General features: G+C 33.9%; 1 protein-coding gene across 3 annotated transcripts in view; it reads right to left on the reverse strand.

Annotated features, from left to right (window-relative positions):
- Positions 1 to 1,192: 1,192 nt before the first annotated feature.
- Positions 1,193 to 24,833, reverse strand: part of LOC125053131 (probable ATP-dependent RNA helicase spindle-E) — a 29,799-nt gene continuing 6,158 nt past the window's right edge. For 2 of the 3 annotated variants that reach the window (XM_047654354.1, XM_047654355.1), the window contains exons 9-27: positions 24,173 to 24,339; positions 23,662 to 23,829; positions 22,547 to 22,709; positions 21,641 to 21,768; positions 20,025 to 20,234; positions 18,865 to 19,094; positions 17,710 to 17,773; positions 16,791 to 16,882; positions 16,039 to 16,162; positions 15,011 to 15,226; positions 13,756 to 13,965; positions 12,854 to 12,979; positions 10,379 to 10,539; positions 9,071 to 9,190; positions 8,175 to 8,297; positions 6,481 to 6,628; positions 5,462 to 5,583; positions 2,191 to 2,415; positions 1,193 to 1,601 (exon numbers count right to left, since the gene is read on the reverse strand). In XM_047654354.1, the coding sequence (XP_047510310.1) occupies positions 1,463 to 1,601; positions 2,191 to 2,415; positions 5,462 to 5,583; positions 6,481 to 6,628; positions 8,175 to 8,297; positions 9,071 to 9,190; positions 10,379 to 10,539; positions 12,854 to 12,979; positions 13,756 to 13,965; positions 15,011 to 15,226; positions 16,039 to 16,162; positions 16,791 to 16,882; positions 17,710 to 17,773; positions 18,865 to 19,094; positions 20,025 to 20,234; positions 21,641 to 21,768; positions 22,547 to 22,709; positions 23,662 to 23,829; positions 24,173 to 24,339 (2,936 nt within the window). In that variant the 3' untranslated portion in view covers positions 1,193 to 1,462. Of the gene's footprint in view, positions 1,606 to 2,190; positions 2,416 to 5,461; positions 5,584 to 6,480; positions 6,629 to 8,174; positions 8,298 to 9,070; positions 9,191 to 10,378; positions 10,540 to 12,853; positions 12,980 to 13,755; positions 13,966 to 15,010; positions 15,227 to 16,038; positions 16,163 to 16,790; positions 16,883 to 17,709; positions 17,774 to 18,864; positions 19,095 to 20,024; positions 20,235 to 21,640; positions 21,769 to 22,546; positions 22,710 to 23,661; positions 23,830 to 24,172; positions 24,340 to 24,833 lie in introns of all 3 variants that reach the window. The other variant, XM_047654356.1, reaches the window with a different exon arrangement.

Consider the following 24,833-nt stretch of genomic DNA (forward strand, 5'->3'; position numbering starts at 1 on the left):
TCACATCAATCTATGCAGACGTTTTAGCATCTGTGGCCGGAATTTGTAACTGGCAATAAAAAAACAGATAGTGAAATTAATGTAGAAAAATTCAGTCGCCGAAATTTACTATCGATTTTTTACAATAATTGGAAACATGACGGCGACATGTATATGCTTTAAATTAGTTATTAATACAACTTTACAAGCTTTGAATAAGCTTTAAAAGCTTGTACAATAATAAGCTGAAAAACGCTCTGGCAATGGCACAAACTTAGACAAATTAAGATAATGTTATCTTGACAAAGCGCCATCTGTTGATAATCCAAAGTTGACATGATTGAATTCTGACAATTTTTAAGTTTTCCATTGTATATTTTAAATAATCATAATATATGTAACATATGATTTGTAATGGACCGATAGCTAAAATTACCTGTAATGTAGCCTTTTTGAAACTTTTTGGGTATTCAATATGTTTCTCGAAATCGAAAATATACCACGCATATTTCCTACTCTAATTAATAAAAAAAACAAAACTTTTAACGTACTTAGGTACTAATTAACATTTCATATCGTTCATACAAAAATAATTTTAATCTTTGAACTAGAGGAGAGAGAGACTGAGAACTTCTAGGCACGTTTGTATCTTAAGCTGAGTTTGACAAAGTCAAAAGCGGAAAGTTGAAAGAAAAAACAAATGTTTGTTTCACAACTTCATTTAATAAATCTAGTCTTAGGTCCATATTCAAATTTGTATCTCATGTCTCAATCTCGTCTTGAGCGCTGTCAAATATGAATACAAGTTTAGAATACGGGCTAAGGCAATCAGATTCGAGATCAGATCGAGTCGTCAAAAACGTTTTGGACTTAACCTACTTAGCGCTGAGGCTCACATATTAGAACAGTACTAACTTAAATGTAATTTCAATTGTAACTGAATATACCTGTCGGGGCTAAGGGTAAGTTTCAGAGAGAATTAACGCCCGAACCCAATAATCAATCCACAATCTCAGATTGAAAACAATGAGATCAGACCGTGACAGTCGATCGATCTCCTATCTGCATCCCAATAACCGAACTCCACGAAGACAATCCATTTTTGGCGACGGATCTGCTCTTTGTCGTTCAATTTTACCGAGTTTGCCCTCATATTTAATAATCAATGTAAACCAAATAAAGTAAATAAAACCATACAAATGACATTAAAATATACATGTGTATGTTTAAAACATAACAAACAGTTTTTTAACTATTTAAAAAACTGGCTATTACAATCCGTCGGTTGGTTATTGGCACACTTGTTACACTATTTGTATTAAGATTATCTCAGATGGTGGATTACGGATTGATATAGGTTATTGGGTTCGGGCGTTAGGAAGGTCAGTCTGAGTGTGTAGCGCTAAGAGTTTCTAAATCTTCCCCTAGATATCCCCTTAAACAATTCGCAATATCACAATGAAATTACTAGAATTAATTGTATTTAAGAATTAACGATATTGAAGTCGTCCTCCTTCTCGCGGTGCACGTTGGAGAAGAGATGTATACGCATCGCGTGTAGTGCCATGGGCGCTGTGCCGCAAAGCTTACACGACAAATCCGCGTTCGTTGTTAGAGACGCCCTGTTTATTGTTATTACGTTCATTAGACAGCACTTTAAAGAAAAGGGTGCGTGTACTTATGTACGCGCGTAAGTTATACTTCTTTGACATTATTAAAAATAGTTTTTGATTGCATGCAAATAATTAATTACAATTAAATAATCAAAGACTGGAAAAGGAGTCATTACAGTCAATAAAGTTCAGTTTATATTTGAAAAATTAAATAAATAAATATTTATTATTATTCTCTTACATTAAGTGTAACATTAATTCTATTATTATTCGAATGTTGTTTTTAAATTATGTCCAATGCCGTAGCATCTTCCGTGGGCAACTTCATTCTGTTAATTTTGTGTCACGGTGCACGCGCATCGTGAAATTTCACTCTCATTAATTTTTCATAACGCGCCTAAAGAAGTATAACTTCAAAAAGTTCCTAAAAATCTTAAAAAATTGGGTTCAGCGTTTGTTCCGGTCCTGGGTCTGGGGAATGTTTTAAACAAAAGAATCATTTAAAGTCTGGCAATACTTTTAGGACGTGACTCAAACGATTTAGGAAATCGCCGCGCTTATATAGAAACCAATGTGAGCAGTTTGTATGTGAACATACCGATTGACGAGCATCTTCAGCTCATCGTTATCTCTCTTCAGCTCCAGAAGCCGTTCTCTGGAGACAGGTGTCAGTTCCAATGGAGCATGTAACGGGAAGACTTCAGCCCTTTCCACCATGTCAGGCACGTTGATGCTGAGGAACTCTTCATCAGGTATCGACTTCCATTCCCAGGCCCTGAGTACTGATTCTGGGTCGCGATGCTTGCGCCGCTTCAGTAACAATCTAAGTAAAAACAAGAAATCCTTGAAATATATTAAAAATATATTTACATAAATCTAACTATATGTTGGATTAGCCTAAAAAACGATACATATTTAACGTTCATAATGGATGGTATCGATCACAGTTAATTTAAAAAAAAAATGTGTGCGTGTACTAGGTGTACACACGTAAGAAGTGAAACTTCTTTATGACCTTATTTTTCGAAAAATGATCTACTATATGCAACTTTACAGAAATTGGTTAAATAAAGTTAAATTAGATAAAGTTTAACAAAAAGCTTTTATTATCATAGACATGAATACAAATACAATTATTTCATTTTAACTTATTACTGTACTACTATGTAGTACTAAGATTATTACAGAATTTCATTAATTGTAATAGAATTATTAGTATTACTATCATTGTTATCGTTATTATATATTTTTGTTACTAATGGCTTCGAATCTCTTCGGATCAACCGTGGTAGGGACAAGAAAAAGATGGCGCGTAACCGAAAAATGTGACAAATGTGTGTAAATTTTTTTCCAACGCCGATAAAGAAGTTTGACTTCAAAAAGCAACATGGCGCGTAACCTGCTACAAAATTTCTCCCATACGTCGATAAAGAAGTTTCACTTCAAAAATCATTTTATGAGGCATTTCTATGAAGGAGGAGACATAAATTGCTTGAAGTACAGTCTAGCCGAGCAATGCCTGGCCCAGTATTGTAGCATTCTACGTTAAAACAATGTTTTAAATCAATCCAGTAGTTAAATAGTTTATTCTTTACAAATATACAAAAGTGTTTGCCTGGAAGAGATCGCTCGAAAGCGATAAGGCCGCCAGTTGCCCTCCTTTTCATTTAGTCTGAGGGTACGAAACTTGCGACGGCCGGAGCGACGGCGGGGCGGGGCGGTGCGGCGCGGAGCGTTGACATAGCGGTGTCTTGCGTGTGTACGAAACAAACTTTCGCGCAGTCGCGCTCACGTAGTGTTAGCGAGCCCAGTCTCCTAATGAGAGAATTTTTATTACCTAGAGATGGTGTTCATCCAATAAATCAACGAAGACGCAGTTTTCCCAACACTTTATTATAACTGTTTTGTTTTTATGGTGTACGTTTTTACTGTCCCATATAGCCGGTTTTGATAAAATAAAAGATATTAACTCTTCATTGTCAATTTCCATAATTTCCATATTATTACTGTGATAAAAATGCAACACTATGCACCCGCTCGAGCGGCGAAACCAAACTAGTTTGTTCTCGTCGCTCCGCGCCGCCACCGCTCTACCGCCGCCCGTGCATCGCTCCATCGCGCCGCTCCGCCGTCGCCCGTTTCGTACACAGCGCTTAATGTTTTTAATGCATTTGATTACATCGCCGTCGCGCCGCCCCGCCGTCGCTCCGGCCGTCGCAAGTTTCGTACCCGCAGACTTAATGTTGTCAATTGTATTATGTTAACAATCTTACACTAGCATTTAATAAATTGTAAAACGTCAGTTTTAGTAGTGATAAATGAACCCTTTAGGGTCGATTCGACCAAACAAGAGTAAATCTTAATCTTAGAATAAATCGTCAGTTAATCGAGAGTAAATCAATTTTACGTTTTACCAACTACAAATTCTAAGAATAGTGGGCTTATTCGGGAATTGCTACTATACCGCCGTTTCGCACGGAATAACAGCTATTCCTAGAATAATTTAATGGCGTCAGTCAGTCCAATCAGCTGATTTCTGTCATTTCACAAATATGTATTCTGTGTTTTAATTTCAAGTCAACGCAACGCACTAAATTAATAGTCTAGCATTGTATAATGAAACGTTTAAACAATTTATTATTTATTTATTTGTTTTTAGATTTTTTATTTTCTATAATATTAGAATGAAATTCAACTGGGCTCAACAGAAGTTCCTTTTTAGACGAAAGCCTCAAACAAACAAGAAATAAAAACTTTTTGTTGTCGTTTGACACCTGTTATAAGCTACTTTTTCACACTATAATACGGCAAAATCGAGTTGACATGATGTATGCTCTTACACTGTCCCGTTGTAGAACAACATTTATTTGCCGAGTTTTATTTTCGTTCACCACTCTCTTGCTATTCGCGTATTGTTATTCCTAGCACAATTATACTATCGATTACGTGGACAAACGACTATGGATTTACTCGAGATTAAAATCATGGAATAGATTATTCTTGGTATAGTTACTCGTGTATAAATTGAAGTTTGGTCGAATCGACCCTTAGTTTTTCATACATTCATAAATTGTAATATAACATTCTCGTTTCCAAGAATATACTAAAGATAGAAATCACTTATATTCTTTGTAGGTAACAGATGTGTCACTTAGTTTTAAGAACCAGAACATAAATAAGTTAAGTTACAGCTTTTTCTTAGTCCAGCGTCGCAACCCCCTAATGTTATCCTAGTTATAAGCTCATGTTTTAAATGATTAAAGACAGTTGACACTTAGCTTTAAACAAATAATTTCATTTACTTAAACATTCCTCCAACAACCGCCACCGAACTTAACTCGATCCTCATTTATTCCATAGAAGTATGAAAACATAAATTATAAGTATATAGCGGTCCCTCTAAGGGGAAGATGCGCTCAGCTCTTGCTTTATCAGCAAATGGAAATAAAAAAGTCATAGGATAAATAACACAAAAAAAAACTAATTCAGTTCTAGTCTAGATAATTCAACTTCTCATCAGTCAAGTTCATTTTAATAGACGACTCATTGGTCTAGTGGTTAGTACCCCTGACTGCGAATCCATGGGTCCCGGGTTCGATCCCCGGCTGAGACGAACATAGATGTGATGAGCATTTGGTGTTGTGCTTAGGTCTTGGGTGTTTAAATATGTATTTATATGTCTATCTATCTATAATATGTATGTATATCCGTTGTCTAGTACCCATAACACAAGCTTCACCAGCTTAGCATGGGACTAGGTCAATTGGTGTGAATTGTCTTACATGGGACAGTAAGAGTAACATATCCAACAATAAAATAGAAGAGGGGTTTAATATGTAATAAATACGCAATTTTAATTTTAAACTTACTTCATGAGGTCTTCCCGAATAAGCTGTGGCAGATTAGCAGTGAAGTCCACGTCGTCGATCGGCGTCTCCATTTTATTCCGCAGGTGCATCGTCAGGTCCATCAGGTAACGGAGGTGGTTTATCTGGATTTCCAATGGATTTATTCCATACTTTTTTTATATTTTTTACAGAATCAAGATATCTTTCCAGAAAACGATTGTTTCATCTAAATTGAAAGAACACAAGAATTCTATATAATTAAAAGTAAACTATATGGTGAAGGAAAACATCGTGAGGAAACCTTCATGCCGTAAACACAAAAATTCGAGATGTGTCAGGCACAGAAGGCTGATCACTTGATCACCTACTTACTTGGCTATTAGAAAAAGAAATTACCTGAGATCTGAGGGCCCAGACTGAATAGGATGATACGTGTATGTAAGTAGGATCTATGTAACGATTTTTATTAACTGGCAACTTCGAGTTTTAGCGAGACAAACGAACAATTACTCATTTATCTCTATATATATAAAATTCTCGTGGCACAATGTCCATTCCCATACTTCTCCGAAACGGCTCGACCGATTCATATGAATTTTTTTATGCATACAGAGTAAGTCTGAGTATGCATAAAAACTACTATCTATTTTTCAAACCCTTAAGTGATAAGGGGTGTCCACCCCAAAAATAGTTTTTTTGTTTTTATTTTTTATGATACAGCATACAAAAAAATACAACCCCTAATTTTCACCCCTCTATGATCAACCCCTATTTTTCATTTGTTAATTAAAATCTTATGACTTGAACTCTGAGGTTGATATAGAGAAAGATTCAAAGAAAAACCTAAAAAGCTGTCATTCCAGAAAACAGAAAAGTCTCTGGGGTACATACCAAAATGTTCCATGTTGGTATATACTAAAAAGGTAGGCTAAGTAAAATCACATTAAGGAGAAACGAACTTCGCGGGGGCAGCTAGTATATATAGGTTTAGAGAAATTAAGATGGGAAAACATTATAACCAAAATATATACTACACTTACGGTTCCAATATCGTCAACAGTTAGATCAGCGTCGATATTCACGAGTACATCATGTTCTGGGAAGTAGGGATGTCCCTCAGCGTCACTTCCCAAACCGCATAGAACGCTCACGTATCGACTAGCCGACGAATCACGGCGTAGCTCAGCCCTATGATAATTTAATAGGTAACAAGGTAATACGACAATATAAGGTATCAATATATTAAGCATTCCAAAACTCTTCGTGTCTTGGCGAATCTTTCAGAATCTATGGTACTTACTTCCTGTCACTATCCTCTATAAAATCAGTAGCGATATCTTTTTAGGTCATCAGATTTCTGTATCTGTTTCGTGATTATTTGTATTTTCTTATAGCCAAAGGGGGCACTTCTATGCTGTCTACTTTGTGGGGCTAATGTAAGCCAATTTCCTCACGTTTTACCATTCTAGCATATGTTATATGCCCACAGACACAAAGTCCATTGGATCTTTGGAGGTGGGAATCAAAATTACGACCTCAGGGATGAGTCACACACTGAATCCACTAGAATGATCACGAAACAGTTATAGAAATCTGAGACTTACACCTAAAAAGTTGTAACGCTACTGGATGTTTTTTTTTTATTATGTAACTTATATATCGCTTGCCCCGGGGAACTAAGCCGTAAAGCTCTAGTACGACTGTTTTAATGCGTTCTCATTTTTTCCGGATTTTTTGCAGAAAAATTAACTATAAAAAAAACACGAGGATGTGAAATTATTTTGTGCAATGTTAGTAATACTCATTTTCTTGAATTTACTTTCCAGAAATAGATAGCAACAACCATACATATATAGTTTTACTTTAGATTGTAATTCTACCAAATAATCATAAAAGGTTAACTTTTGAAGCTACAGTTTCAAAATAAGGCATGGTAATAATATATCTCTGTTTCACCATAGTCATAATATTTATACATATATTACTTGATATTGAAGCGTAATTGACAATTTTAGGAGAACACGCTAAGACTTCATGTTAAAATCTAGACAAAAAACGATTTCAAAGTTTTGATTCTTTTAAGTGTTCTACAAGGACGTGGTTTCTTAAAATATAGGGGATATGTGCAACGGCGAAGGCCAAAGTTATAGGCCAAGAGCCAGTTAATCTGTTGCACGGATCACCGTTAACAAAGACGCAACCTACTGAATGCTGTCTCCGACACTATCGACATCTTTATTTGTACGCAGAGAGAGTTTACAGTAGCGATATTGTGTATATTATGTAGGTATTTAATATAATATATTTTATTTTTAATTTCCACACTATAGTATCGGCTTATTTCTATAAGGATAGTGTATGTATTTGTGTGTATAAAATAAATAAATAAAAAAACGACAGATTTCACTCCGGGAGTGCCGGCAGAAGTGAAAACTTGAATATTAACGTTGTGAATTTTTGATATTTTGGAATGGTTAGGGAATAATTTTGCACGAATTGCTTTAATTATCAGTATAAAAGTACTATCATTAATGTGGTAGAACACAATATTTATTTATTGCGCTATCGTACACAAACATGACAATTTATATTACATTAAATACGCCGCGCCAGCTGTCTACTCTCCATCCATCTTACGAATTTTCGATCAGGTCACGTGTCCTGACGCGAGTTTAACATTTTTTACCCATTCCAAAAAAGTGTACAACGCTAAGTTTTCACTTAAAAAACTTACTCAGGGCAGAATATTAGTGCAAGCAATGCGGGTAGGCCAGGTATGTTGGGCATCAGCGTGGTGTGCCGTAGCGTCAGACGGCTGCTCACTTCATTCTGACCGACTTCCGCCGCTACCAGCAACCTGGTGACGTTATATTCTTATAGAACTTCAAAACCACACCACCACGAGGAAAAAATAATTTTTTTTTGAAAAGACTATCAGTCGGCCATTATTAACATAGAAGATTTATTTAAAATAAAGGAATTTATAAAATAACGTCGAATTGTAAAGCCCATTCTGTATTGAAGTCAATTTCAAAGGTACATCTCAGTTATGATTCAATTTAAGACTGGTCTGTGAAATTCCTTTTTTATCTTGTATATGACTGTATGAGCTTTTTCTTTTTTTTTTCATTTAACCGTTCATTAACTTTATTTCACGCAAATTATTTTGATTAACATAAATTCTACACTGATTTTACACAGGCTATCTCATAAATCAAAGTCAAGCCAAAATTTTTTTTGGGGGCTTTGCAAGTTACTACTTTGGAATTTGGACTAAATGCGTCATCTTTTTATGGCACTTGCCAACATTGATAGATCATTTCTTTTCAACACGTTCAAATGAAATAATAGAAAGAACGTCACAGGAAGCATAAAATTAATCTACATTTTGAATGGCAATAATTAAAAAAATACGTGTCATAGAATTTTTTCATTAATTTTCTGAGGTTTTACACTTTTATCCAATTAGGACTTGACGTTAATTTATGGGCCACCCTTATGTTTTCAATACTTCAATTTATTAAGTTACTGAATCTTTAAAAAGTTTAAATCATTCTTAATTATTAATTAACAATTATGTTACTTAATTTAATACGATAAATTATCAATTAAGTGAGATAATAAACAAACCTTTCATATATTTCCTGTGGCTCTGTGTCCAGTAGTACTGAGTTGACGGAACTGCTCTCTATATTAACTGGTTTGTCATGGCTCGCGTACATTAGATTGTGTACAGTGGTTTCTAACGGGCTGAAAATATATTTCAGAGTTAAATATTATATAGGTCGGTTATTGAAATCTGGCGCGTTCACAGTACTCACACTAATGCAGTTTCACTATACAGTATGTTTAGAAATATGACTTTTTTACCAAGCTATATATTTTAGTCTACTCTGATTTTAGTAAGGTTGGGTGGGTTGTAAATAAATAAAAATGTGTCAAATACATATAAATATTATGTGCATACGAGCGTGGATACAAAAGTTCTATGCCCGACCAAGAACGTAAAAGAGTAGTTTGTGTAAATAATTTTTCATTTTTCGACAAAAGCTCCATCTAGCATATCAATTCTTTCAATACTCCTCTTAGAAACCCCAGTCGCATCTGATGTCAAATTAAAAATAATTTTTTTTCATTAAACTGTTTTTATTGAGATGCTTAAAATAATTAAAAACATTGTGCACCATTTCACCAGATTGTCCTGGTAATGTTTGAAAAAAGATCGACATTTACAGTAAAGATCACATAAACAGTAGCAAAAGAAAAACAATAACTGTCTCTTTTATACTCATAAGCTTGACCGAGCGCGAGAGAGACGGACAGTCTTTTCATGATGTATTTGTGATTGTATTTCAGTTTGACATCACGCCTCGCGCTTATTCACAGACACTACACAAGTACAAAGTGTAAATGTGTTGAAGCCGCCAGCTTTAGATAGCATACCTATACTCTTATTTGATATTATTAGATTTAGTGCTTATTGATTAAAAATGGTTAATTAGTGAAAGTGAATTCTAAAATTACCTTCTATTGTCATATAACAATAAATTCGTAATCGGATATGAAAAAAGTTCAAGAAAAATTATTCCTGCCATGTCAAATTTTGTCTATTAAATTGGCCCTACTATAAGTAATAATGTCACAATCTTGTCATTAGCGCTGTCAAATATGTCAAACTTCATAGAGAAAAAATGGTTCAACAGCTAAAGCTTAATTTAAGCTTGACTTGATAATATTTATATTTAATCATTTATAATTCGTTTGGGTATGGACTACACAATTCTAATAATAATTGCATTAATTTTAAGGAAAAGAATCCTTTGTGGAAGACGCCAAATAATTATTACCTTAATTAAATCACAAATAAAACTCACAATTATTAATTAATGTTATAATTAATAATTGGGAATGCGCAAAGTATAGATTTATATCACGTACCTTATTGGTCCATTAAGGCAAACGTCAGAGACACATTCCTTATAACTGGATGGCCCCATCTCGGTGACATGTGTATAGGCCATTTCAGATTGTTCCTTATTGTGAGCCCGTTTTTGAGACATGTTCAGTTCGGACGCAGTCTCTCTTAGGTCGTGGTTTAACTGTACATGAATACAAAAAAATTGTGATAAATGTTTTAATTTAATTAAAATTCGGATAAATGTTAATTGAAATCATCAATTGGATTCGATCATTATTTTATACAAGTAATAAATTTGGTTATAGAAAGTTATGATCCCAGGGGAAGAAGTCAGGAAAAATGTGTTAGATTTTCACATACTATAGTATGTGCGCTGTAGCATGGTGTGGGCTTTATTTTTAGTTTCACTCTAGTATTTCAGCTGTACCACAATCGTAATATATTAAATCATTAATAACTGCAGTAAAATTAAACCCAGCCAGAATATACTAGTCTACAAATCAAATTGAATTGAAAGAAAAATTAAGCAACTGTCACCCGCACCATACTACAGCGCACATAGAATTGAGTATGACAAAAGAGATATCGACCCTAAAACTAAGCTTAATAGGCGGCTAACACAAAAATTTCAGGAAATTTGGAAAATAAAGATATTGTTAATAGGGCGTAATAGTATTAAATTACTACTACACTGTCTAGACTTATAAATAAACGGATACAAAACTGGTTAAAAGTATGAAAACATAAATAAAAGTATTTACAGTAATGTTAGAGTCCCTTGGAGATTAACAAATATGTCAACCCATATAAAAGCGAATATGTTATGGTAGGGGAGCCCACGATGCTAAATGGGGATTTACTCGAGCGTCGTAGAGACCTATTGGGATGCAAAGCTTAGATAAAAAGAAGAAAAAAATGTTATATGATAAATTCCTTTTCATCGGTGGGGGAAGCGGCTATAGATAGTTAAATATGTAAAAAAAAACTGTTGCATGGACATCCTCGAGCGCGTCAGATATTGATAGCATCTATGCCCTACGTATTTTTAATAATGTACGTATGTTAATCTGATCGTTTGCATGATGCGGGTGGTTGTATTTAAGGGTTGAAAATTAAAAAAAAAAAAAAATTATCGAGCGCGTCAGATTTTCTAAGGGAGTGTTAAGTGCACCAAAAAAAAGCTCTCATTCACTAATCTGACGATTTCGATGGGACGCAAACCCACAGCCATTTTCTTAATTTGCAAAAAAAAATCGCAATTTTGAAATACTCAAGCGCGTCAGATTAAGATATATGTGGTTCATATTTATGTTCTAAACGTACTGTCTCATAATCTGACGATTATCTAGAGGGATTCGCCTGATCTGCCAAAAAAAAAATAGAAAAACGGTTCACCTAAAGGGCCATTCCTGCAACTTCCCGCTAATTCCATTCCTGGGCGCTTAAAATTGATATTTTGAGCTCGCTGAGTTCAAAGAAATAACATTTCTATGCATTTGAGCTCACCCAGCTCGAAAGTCTGATAGAAGTTTCATAGAACACTATTTTTGGAATTTTCAAACCGCAATAAATTTTGAATGGATCAAGCAATTTTCACGCGGTTGACGGCATTCGACGCAGTTTTATCATCCTCATAAATAATTTTGCAATTTTAATTGATCGAACCACAAATTTCGGAGTAATCCCGAAAAAACACTTTTTCGGGTTTCTTTCGTGTACGATATCTCTCGAACGAATCAACCGCTTTTGACCAGCTTGGTGGCGATCGACGTGGTTTTTCAAGCTCAAAGGCGGATTAGTTTTTGAAGTTGATCGATAAAGAAACCACTTTAAAAACAAATATTTCTTATTTTTTTAAGATTTTTCAAAATTTCTCAAAATCTATCGGTCCGAATCGGTTCAAATTCACAGGAAATGTAATTTTGAGGGAAATATTTAGAACGCCGTTTAGTAAATTCCGATCGGTTTAAGGAAATGTAGGCATCACGCAGCTGCACGCATTTAACTTTATCGACGAATTTTTGTTATTTCGGCTTGCGGAAATCGTCAGATTATATATTTTTCATTATTCTTGAATTATTTCCTTCAAAATAAAAAAAAAATTAGCTACGCTCGAGAATGTCGAGATGACGTTTTTTTTTTACAACTTTGTTGCCCTCCCCTTTTTTTCCGTCACTCTCAAATTGTCAGATTAGTGGAATATACACTTTTTAGGATGTAATTAACTCACCCTACCTTAATCTGACGCGCTCGGGAATTTCTGATGGTCAATTTTTTTTTACTAAACTGATCCTGTCTCCTTCACGTGCGGCTTTATATATGGGCCTCATATTTTGTGGAGGTACTTAACCGGGTACAAGGTATCCCCCTATATATTAATCTGCCGCGCTTTAGTAAATCCCGAAATCCCCTCTTGGGCTCCCCTACCATTATAGATGAAAATCCACAAAGCAAAGAAACTCTAAAAAACACATAAAATTATCATTTGAACATACCTTTGATTCATAACTTTCCTCACACTTGACGGCTAAACCTTTTTTTATTAATTCCTGGTTAATACTGATTCGGCCGCCCTCAGCCATCAGCTCGATGGACACCACTCCGTGCGTCACCGAATATACCTAACAAATGTACAATTTAATATAATATATATTGAAACGTTTATAAAATATCTTAATAATCTTAATAACTAAGTATTAATGGTGTAATAATAATTCTGCGACTGTGCGAAATCTATGTATTTTAATATAACTCATACAACATCGATTACTATATCATATTTTATATCGGCTATAGGAAAACCGATTTTAAATCATTAAAAAAATGTTCTGTCGAATAATTGCGTCAAAAAGATGTTTTAAAACTTCAAAAGGTATTTTATAACTGCAAGCAAGATAACATCTCTTAGCGACACCCGTATTCACATACATAGATTAAGACTAAAATTTCTTACAAATTATTTTTATATATCACATACATTCCTTTTGTTTTATACCATATACCATAGAAGAGCTGTGGTCTAGTTACCCACAACACAGGGCGAGTTGTGGGTAACTATTGTGGGGACTAGCGTCAAATTTTGTTCTGAATAAAGATTATTATCTATAGTTAAACTTAAATTGTTCAATTGTATCGGTATAATAGCGGAATAAAGTTTTGCTGAATTTCCTCTTATCAAGTTTAGCTCTTCAAAAAGAGAGTCAATGAATAAATATCTACAATAGTACAGAATTGTATGGAAACGAGCGTAAACGTAGGCACGCGAACCGAAAATATACATCGTTTGAAAATCTTTTTTTGTTCGCTATTCCAGTAACACCCGGTTTATTTAAGTAAACAAGTATATTTTACGTCATAAATAAATATGCACTGGTATTAATTTTAGGTTCTCTTATACCTTGCCAATAAGTCGTCCCTTGGAGACCAATTCAGTGAAGACTTGGACGGCACCAGGTGGCCAATCTCTGTGCGCGGTCAAAAGCGGCGCAGGCGCAATCTCAGCTAACACACAGAGCATCGCTAAGGGCGGACTGTCCATGCCATCAGGTAACATTCTCAAACTGCCCACGTTCACACGGCCTACACTACCATAGTCTATGTAGAAGACCTGAAAAGTAAATGTTCAAAAATATATTAATATATACGATTTTTTTGTTTCTTTAAAAATATACTCAATTAAAAAAAAATTCTTTTACCAATATAAAGATGTATTAATTAATAGGAGTAATAAAAAATGTCGCAAACAAAAATTTGTGATTCAATTTATTTGGTTCTACGAGATATCGACCAATTTCAGGGTTGGAATTGAAATATTTTTCTGCTGGACTTATTGAGAATGTTAGCTTAATAACTAAGCAATGGAGTGGGCAATACAAATCGAATTTACATACGAAAACTAAATACTGATACAAAATCTTAAAATAGCTTATGGTTCAACATGATCAAACGTTCAACGTTCATTCCTTCACCGCTATAGATAGTGCAATTCACGAAGACGCGCCCCACCAATTTTTGGTTGAGGGGATCGGGGGGGGGGGGGTTGAGTTTGCTCCGAGCATCAGTTGCACTAGTTTATAGTTACTGCAGTTAAAAGAACCCTTTTCGCAAGGAAGATTTTCACTTCGTTTTCCAATAAATATTACACTTATTTTGTAAAAAAGCTCTACGAAAGTGAAACGGCGAAGAGACGTGACAATATTTCATTTACTGCATTTTTTTAAATAAATAACTTTTGTCTTGAAGTTTTTGTTTTTGTAAAATCTTTGTGTATGGACTGATACACATAAAACTCTCTATTATCATCTATTAGAAGAGTGTTTATATATATTACTAGCCGACCCGGCAAACGTTTGTTTTGCCATGTATATTATTTCTAGTAAAAAAAATTTTTGTTCAATAAAAATAACTATCTACTATAATAAAAAAATAGGTATAGTATGTTTATTTTTGTATGATGTATCAATTAAAAAAAAATTGTCTAAAAAGTATTTTTTTTTGGGTGGAAACCCTTTATCACTAAGGGGTTTGAAAGGTAGATAGTAGCCGATTCTCTGACTTGAATATGCATAAAAAAATAAGAATCGGTCGAGCCGTTTCGGAGGAGTATGGGAATGAACATTGTGACACGAGAATTTTATATATTAGATATATACCTCTAGCATATCCTTGGACAGCATCCGCGTGATTCTCGCTCTATACATCTTAGTCCCAGATTCATCTTCGTAAGGGGCTGCGACCAGCATATCAATGGCCGGTGACCCAGAACACGGAGTAAGGGGTTTACGGTTCAACTTTTGCTGGATCATGCGAAGCTCACTCGCGGTTGATTCGTCGGCGTATTGCACCCAGAATTTACCAACGTTTATGAGCTGAAAATTGAGATCACTTTATTTGCAAATAATATTTTTTAAGCAAAAAACTTTCTTCCTTGGAATATATGTATAATCTTCCTTAAATGAAATGGTAAATTAAACTAGAAAGGGACATTTATTTATTACAATCATCTAATCTATAAAATCGCCCTGTCACACTTTGTGTATGGTGTACGAACGGGCCCGCTTCGCACGTGCAATCGTGACCCGTATACGCGTCAACTATTTAACTAAACCTTCATGAATTGTACTAGATATTCGTGAAAACCGCATGCCGTGCAGTAGTTTTTGTTTTTACATAATATAAAATTTATACATATATTGTCGTTAACTATTTGTTAGCATTATCAAACTCAATTATCTCATCGCTAAAGCAATGTTCGTAAGAAATATTTTTGTTCGCCGCGTTTTCTCAGAGTTTACAAATGTTGAATTTACCACAAAAAAGTTTTCCATTTTTCGGATAATAAACATATTATCTTAGGCTATGGTTCACATATTATATAGCTTTCTATAAGTATCATAATTTTCAAAATCGCCTACAACCTCACAAACTTTACCTCTTTATAATGTTAGTATAGATATGTTAAGTCAATTAGTTCAATATTTAATAAATAATCTTAACATGATGACAGAGAGAAAATATTTAATAGGTAGAAGTTTATAACCAAATAAGATTAATAGTAATCCGAAATAAATATTAAATTAATAATGCAATAAAAATACGTCTTTACGGATATTTTTAACTTTCTTTAACAAAGAAGTTTTTTTTAAATTCACTCGCGTATAAAGACAATGATTTAGTTTACCTGTGATATTGTCATGGGGAAATGTGTGTCATCGACTTCCGGTAGTCTCGGAACCATTTGATCTACATTACGACTTATTTTTAAAGCCTCCAATGCTTTTGATAAGTCATTTGCTTTGTTCAAACTAAAACAAAAATATAAATACTTTTTTATTTACATTAAGATGTGATTAAACTGTAAAAAGTTTTTATATTGGCAATAAGAAACTTTCAAACGTAATTTTTATGCTCGGCATAGACAAGGACTTGTCCAACATTTCTTTCTGCACAGGCGCTTAAGACAAAATCACTTTTGACAACGCTAAACGAATTTGTATGGGAATGATATTAGCTCACGCTTATGTCACGTGGCCATTTACATATGAATTCGTTCGAATTAAACCAGTTTCGTAAGACCCACTAGGTCACTACCGTCGAAAATAAAAATACTAAATGTAAAGTTAGAAGCATTTTTTTGGCGATCATAAGTGTACAATGTGTTACCTATATGATTAATTGATTTTTGAATTGAATTTGAATTGAATTGAAAAGTAATTTTGTCTGCCCCAGATTTTTTCTCTATGAATAGATAGATATAGACTATAGATAAATCTAGTAAAACCCCACCAACTGCGAATTTTACAAAATATTTTAATATATGGAAAAAGTTTTATTTGGTTGGTCGCACCATAAACATAGTTCGACTTATAGATCGATTGAAAATAGATTATAAAATTTTTGACGTAAAAATATTTAATAATAAGATAAACCTACGGTAATAACGGTATCCTCCATTGCATTTTCAATTGCCGCGCCTTAATAGCTTTGTACACGGGCAGAACAACTTGGCCGGGTATGGTCGGGTCCTGTAATCAATAATTTTGAACTTTGAAATTTGACAGCAGCTTCATTTATACAAATCATTAACTCCACACGCTTGAAGTTAAGCGAGAATGTAAGGCAGGGTTCACACGGCATTGTCCTGCACGTTTTTGCAGTATACGTCTTAACGAATAAATAATGGCACATATATTGTACATAGACCCATTCACACGGCGTTTGTACTGCAAAATATCGTACACCGTTTATACGTTCAAACGAATACTCAACGGACTTGTCAAGAAAATCGAATGAACTTTTAACGTATTCGGTTTGCAGTGGTACTTAATATAGCTCTGTCTCGTTCTCGCTCACTGTGACAACTGTATGAAGACTGCGGCTATTTTTATTTTACACGAATGAGAATCTACCGTGTGAAAGTGCGTTAAAAAAACGAATACAAAGAAAAGCTGTTGTAGCTTTTAAGTTTTCAGTTTGTTATTAATTTTTTTTTGTATTACTTTAAATTAAGGATTCTGCACTTCTCGCATGCATCATGTTTCTTTTTTTTTAGTTTTTCTCTTAACTAGGGTTGCCTGGAAGAGATCGCTTATTAGCGATAAGGCCCGTTGCATCCCTTATAATTTTTATGTATTGTGTTTCTTTTATTTGCAACGAAGTGTTTAAAAAAAAAACAAAAAAGAAAACGTGCAGGACAATGCCGTGTCAACCCTGCCTAAATCAAATAACGATCGCACGTTCTATTCGGTACTGATTGGTCAACAGCATCTCTAAAGGCCAATGTGTGCGTTACGATACGTCACTATACGTCCGTTTATACCCGGATTTTGTCTTTCTACCAAGGAATACTTACACCACCACGAGCTTGATTGCGTTTCATCCCGTGATAATTGTCGTTGAATGTCAAGAAGACTTTCCTGAAATAGATAAATATGATGTCCATATAAAAATAAATTACTGTTCGTTTGTCTCGCTTTAACTCGAGAATGGCTTGACCGATTTGGCTAATTATGATCATGAAATATTTGTGGAAATTCCGGGAAAGTTTAATCGGTGGGAAACATAAACAATAAGTAAAGAAATATATTAAAAACGACAAATGATTTTTCTAATAAAACCTATTCCTAGCTGGGAAATATTTGATATCTTTTGTCTTAGGTCTGTTTTAAAATTTTGTATTAAGTTAACACAGATATATGTCGGTGATAGTTCACCGGGACATCTAGTATATAAATAAAACTTACTATAATGATTAATGATAAGGCAATCATATAGTTTTACAGTATATTATTTTAACGCTTGTGTCTAAAACGTGATTTAAGCCAAAATTGTTTTCAGAGTTTACTTCCATATTAACCGAATACAAAGGCCCTGAAAACCAATTACCTGAGAATTATATAATAGCTTTAGTTCAGCTGCCCACTGAAGTATTTCCGAACCAATTCTTAAAAGGCCAGCATATGCGAGCCTTCTGACAATGTGAGTGTCTATGGACGGCGGTATTACTTAACTTTAGATGAGCCTCCTGCGCGTTTGCACCGTAATATTAAAAAAAAGGGTGCGTGTAGTTATGTACGCGCGTAAGAAGTTATACTTCTTTGGCATTATTAATAATACATACGGATAGTTAACCTCAATTGCATTGAAGCACTTAGGAAGGTTGATGAGCACAGTTTGTCACAAATATTTTCTAATATTAATTAGTATTGATTTAAATATTCAATTTAAATCACTTCTGATTATAATTTAGACGTACATATAAAATTCGCACTTGTATAATGAAAACAAAATGAAAACACGTGTTTTAAATGTAGAAACTCAAAGCATGTGGATAAATATTATAAATATAAATACACAGTGAACAAATGTGGCGTGCATGCGCCACTAACTTCATTCTGTCAATTTTGTGTCACGGTGCGCGTGCATAGTAATATTTCACTCTCATAAATTTCTCATAACGGGCCTAAAGAAGTATAACTTCAAAAAGTAAAAAAAACAAAACACTCACCGGCTGTTCTTATCAAAGGTGACTCTCGGTTCATCGCCAATATGTTTCATGATAATATTCTTAATCGCAGTCGCGTATATATCTCCCGGTTGGTTATCCGGGAATCCTCTCAAATACACCGTGTTTCGCGGGTCAAGGCCGCTCAGTGTACGCACGGCTTCGCGTTCGCGTACTTCATCACCCGCCACTTGGACGAAGTACTGCGGGTAGAACGCGCCCGCTAGGAGAACCTGGAATACATATATTTTTGACGTGACAACGTCTTATAATTCGATGGAGCCGGCTGCACGCACGAAAAAACATGACTCATGCGGCGTTACCTCGCTCTGAGGCGTTCCATTTAAAATTGACATAATTGTATTTATGCATACAAATAAAATATGTAACTTGATCAATTCAATTGTGATTTCCATTTACCTCCTTCTCTATATCCATACAAAATACCTATCAAACAAATAAAATTTAATTTTTTTTTTGAAAAATGCAACCATCCCATCAATATTTTTTATGACGTTGTCACGTTCAACTATCGTCAGTAAACCGACTTTACAGACAACCGATTTTTTTTTTAATTTAACATGGATATTAGTGGTTTCTTTAAGCAAATTTTACTTCATTTGAATATTAAATAATATTAAAATAGTAATAGGAAGTATAAATCAATTGTGTGATTCATTAGAATATCATAGCTTTATTTCATATGTATCGTAAGATGTGATGTTGTGTGCTAGAATAAACTTAAAGAATTTTCTTCCAAAACTGCTTTTAACAGTAAGACCGCCAAATTAACCGTTTAGTGTTACTGTGATGTGAATAAAGTGTTATTAGTATATTTAGTTTGTAAGCGTAAAATGAATTACAATATTTTAACACATATATAGTACTTAGTACTTGTAGCCTGCAAGTGTGTAGATTTATTTAGTTATTTGCAGTAGAATCCAATATATACACAGTTATTAAAGCACTAGACTACTATATTTCTCCTCTCAAAGGTTACTGATAAAGCGATCAAAGCTCTTTATACTGAAACTTAACTTTATTTTTATGTTTCCGGTACATTGAACTTATTATTAAAACTGACGTAATGTAGCAAGAAACTAATTCTTAAAAAACTAGACTACACTTTTTTTTCAAATAAATTATATATTTTTGTAGCATACCTTCAAAACAACAGGCAGTTCCTGCCTACCCCAAGGTGATTTTGCCTTTTGCGTGTCTATCTCCTCACGTGATAGACGTACACGCAACTCACGTACCATTTCGTCAAGTTCGCGCATCGCACGCACTTGTACGTAAAATCGATGGGCCCATTGTGATTCGCTTTTGCCCGTTTGCCTAAAGTACTGTTGTTGGCGAAGGTGGCTCCACACCTATTAATAATATTAATTATTTAACACTTCGTTGAGAAAATTTGTGGAAATTATAATAATAAAATAATCGGGGTGTAACGAGTGTTCTTCTTTTTCATATCTATACTAATATTATAAAGAGGAAAGGTTTGATTTTTCGTTTGTTTGAAATGAATAGGCTCCGAAACTACTGGACCGATTTCAAAAATTCTTTCACCGTTAGCAAGCTACACTATTCCCGAGTGACATAGGCTATGTTTCATTTTCAAAAAAATTAGGGATGCTTACTAAAACTTGAAAAATCTAACTTAAGGTGTAAAAAAATAAACAAAAAACTTCCTTCAATCGTATGCGCTGCGAAAATTATTAATGATAGAACAAAATGATGTATTAAATTTTTTCGCTTGGCCGAGTCTACTAGTATTTTTATAACATAATAATGTTATCAAAATATCGTAAATTTTTTTAGAGTTGTCAAAAGTCACTTTAATTATATGTTATATTTTGTATTTATAGAATTACACAGACCACCGTAATAAAGATTATTAAGTTGGACTAGTTGAATCTAATTAGACCATTATTTTTTTTAATTTAGAATTGTACCTTATTTATAAAATCAGTCCAATTACAGTTTTAACAAACATACTCTGTCTCTTTTCATCACAGCATAAACACAATGTGCCAGAAAGAGACAAAAGTACTTTCGTTAAAACAATAAAAATAGGCTAACACGGTTATAATAAATAAATAATTTTGAATTTAACATTTTACCCCTTAATGAGGTATGGGACAAGAATAGATAAGTCCTTCGGCACCTTCCCCTTGATACCCTGTACTTCTTGGTTTAAAGGCACGGCAAACAGAATTCATAGTGTAATTAATAGGTTACCTACTTGACGCTGGCTAATGCACAAACCGTGCCAGAGCCATAAAGGAAAAGAAAGGAAAATTAATAGGTTATAAAAAAAGGAGTTCATAGTAGTGAGGTGGAAACACAAATTAAAGATTTTCTGTCCACCAGGTCGTCGAACATATTTACAACTAATTTGCGATGTTCACGCAGTACAAAATTAAAATTATGAGAACTACGAACGTAAATAACGCCATTATATATATATGTTAACGTAAAATTGTAAAAACCGTTAGATTGTAATCTATCGGTTATCGGTATTCGGTAGATTGTACTACACTAACTTAGTTATCATTCAAACTTATTTGGTCAATTACAGATTAATTTTACTTCCCAACAATTTCATATAACTACCGAATAATAATACGTTAAATTGCAAGCAATATGTTGAGTTGACAATCTTTCGACAGTTTACAATCTCGCGAGATAGATTACAATCTAACGGTTTTTACAATTTTACGGTGACATATATATATTAATAAAGCCATTAAGGAAAATATTGATTAGTAAAACGTACCTTATAAACATTCAAAAACGCAATGGAATCACTAGTGGATCCATCAGCCCACGTTAGCTTAGAATTATACGCATTAAGCTGTTCACGGAACGGACTACTGAAGACATTCTTCACTGACATTGCAGCGGCTGTAACAAACATATTTTTTGTAATGAAAATTCAAAAGATAAAAGGCGAATTCAGCTTTCAAGGTTTTATAGAAAAGTTAGAATCTCAAGTTAGTATTAAAATTAAGTGAGGTAATATTTTTAGAGTTTTATAGAAAAGTTAGAATCTCAAGTTAGTATTAAAATTAAGTGAGGTAATATTTTTAGAGTTTTATAGAAAAGTTAGAATCTCAAGTTAGTATTAAAATTAAGTGAGGTAATATTTTTAGAGTTTTATAGAAAAGTTAGAATCTCAAGTTAGTATTAAAATTAAGTGAGGTAATATTTTTAGAGTTTTATAGAAAAGTTAGAATCTCAAGTTAGTATTAAAATTAAGTGAGATAATAATCGTTTACCGGTTTTTTATTTAATATCAAAATTCTTAAGCCTCTAAGTCTATAGAGAAGGCGAATTAAGCTTTCAAGGTTTTAAAAAATAGATAGAATTTCAAATTAGTGGGAATTGAAATTACCGGTATTTGATTTTATATCAAGTAAAAAACCGGATAATTACTGAATATTTTTACAAATTAGTGTATTAATATCAGTGCTATTTTGATAGCTGCAAATGTGCAGCTTGCTTGCCTTGCCTTGCTAGGATTTGTTAAAGATAATTTAAAAACCTTTCATTTGTTTCAACAATGAAACACGTCCGATATTTTAAATAAAAAGTTTAATAAACCAAGTAAAAACTAAAGTATTCCGTCTCTTTCTGTCAAATTATGTTAACGCTATAATAAAAAGAGACAATGACTACTCACCCATAATAACACACTCGTCCAGACAACCAAAGATATATCCCAGCATGATAAGTTTCGACATTTGTACGTTAAGAGGCAGTTTCGCCATAATAAGTCCCAAATACGTTATATCTCCATCTGACGAACTCCACTCGCCGTTGACCAATTTCTTTAAGGCACCGATCTGAAACCCCCAAATCGTATATTACGACTATAAATATAATTATTATTTATTATTTTTTCAACCAGATTTATTTTAGTGCTTATGGGCTAAAGAAGTGATGGCCTAGTGAAGTCTTTATGTCTGAGGTCGTGCGCTCAAATCACGGCTGTGCACCAATGGAATTTTCATTTCTATAAGCGCATGCTCCTTAGGTGAAGTCAAGCGTTGTGAGGAAACTGGGATTTTTCAAACCCAAAAATCGATAGTATGTGTCAGACACAGAACACAGGCTGATCACCTTCTTGTCTATAAAATAAAAATGAATGTAATATAAGACCAAGAACCATTTGACGGCTCATTGGTCTAGTGGTTAGTATCAGTCGCAGTCAGGGGACTGCGAATCCATGGGTCCCGGGTTTGATCCCCGGCTGAGACAAACATCGATGTGATGAGCATTTGGTGTTGTACTTAGGTCTTGGGTGTTTAAATATGTATTTATATGTCTATCTATCTATAATATGTATGTATATCCGTTGCCTAGTACCCATAACACAAGCTTCACCAGCTTAGCATGGGACTAGGTCAATTGGTGTGAATTGTCCAATCATATAAAAAAATATATAAATTTAGGGTCGTAGCGGTACTGGATTGTAAAATATTTGTTTCCACAAAGGCTCTTTAAGTTATAATAATAAAAAAAAAGCTCCTAAACGAAACATTTCTCAATATAAAAATCTTTGTTTAAAAAATGTGATATTCACGGTTATTAATATTACGTTAAGTTATTATAATATCAGGTTATAAATTGATTGTGATAAAATCCAAAATTCATCAATTTTAATAGACAAAATAGTCGCTAAAACGAGCGTCACAAAAACAAGTTGGATATGTGGAGATAGAGAAAGCGTTGGTACGTGCGTTCATTAAAAACATGTAATTTGCATTTAACTAGATTTGACTAAACTATACATACCTCTTTAAGTACTAATACAGTTCGATGTACATTGGAAAGGTCTGGTGGGTTCATGGCCAATGCTAAAATATCTACTGGAGGACCCATTTCCAGAGTTTTAGCGAGAAGGACGAGCCTTTCTAAAGGACATCTCGTGAGTTCAGGCGTACATTCATCCAGAAAGTTTTCCTACAAAAAAACCTATTTTGGTTAAAAACTCAAATATTTAATTTGTGTGGCCCGGGTTTGATTTCCCGCGAAAAACATAAAATTCAAAAATTGTGTAAGGTTGAAGGCACAGTTGTCTGACCGTCAAATTACGAATCTTAATCGAATCTTGAGGACTATCTGTAATCGCTGATGGACAGACACACATTCTAAAATATAAAGGGTTTTACATTGATGTATTGAAGCTATGGACTCATGTGTATGGTGTGTCCAATTGAATGATAAGCTATAATTAAAAAAAAAGGATTATTTAAGTTATTTCATATTGAAACTACAATTAAGGACAAATTAATAAAGTACGTACATAGAACTTATCAGTCACCAGACGGTACACTCTCCCCCCGCCCCCCACTCTCCCAGCTCTTCCCGCGCGCTGATCACAATTTGCCTTCGAAGCCCATTGAAGTTGCAATGACGTGAAGTTAGTGTTTACATCCGCTACTAGCACTTTCATAAGGCAGTAGTCAATCACTGGAAATGGGCGTATTAGATTATGAATTATTTATTTATAAGTTCTAAAACGATATGCATGCTTAAAAAATACAAGAATGACGATACAAATTTTACACACATACACATCAATTATTAGAGCATAACAATTACACACAAGGAGGAAAAAAATACTGGCAAACAATAAAAAAAAGGAAAGAAGAAAATGTCTGTTTAGGAAAAGGAAAACCAATCATTGCACTACAAGCATTGACAAAAAGTAGACTTTTAAGAAAAAACTTTACGCGTAATTCTTAAATTATTTTTGTAACTAAAATAAAATGTATGATAAAGTCAAATTAATCTAGCGACTTGGATTAAATCAGCAAACAAGGGAAACAGGCCAATTATTTGCTACCATATGTATACTATAGTAAGTTTTTTGAATACACAGCAGAAACCGTACAAAGACTAATTTGCCATTTATATTTTTAATTAGTTGACTATAAATAAAGACTTATCACAACAAATCCAGC

Source organism: Pieris napi, chromosome 10 (genome assembly GCF_905475465.1).
Source record: "Pieris napi chromosome 10, ilPieNapi1.2, whole genome shotgun sequence".
Classification (NCBI taxonomy): Eukaryota; Metazoa; Arthropoda; class Insecta; order Lepidoptera; family Pieridae; genus Pieris; species Pieris napi.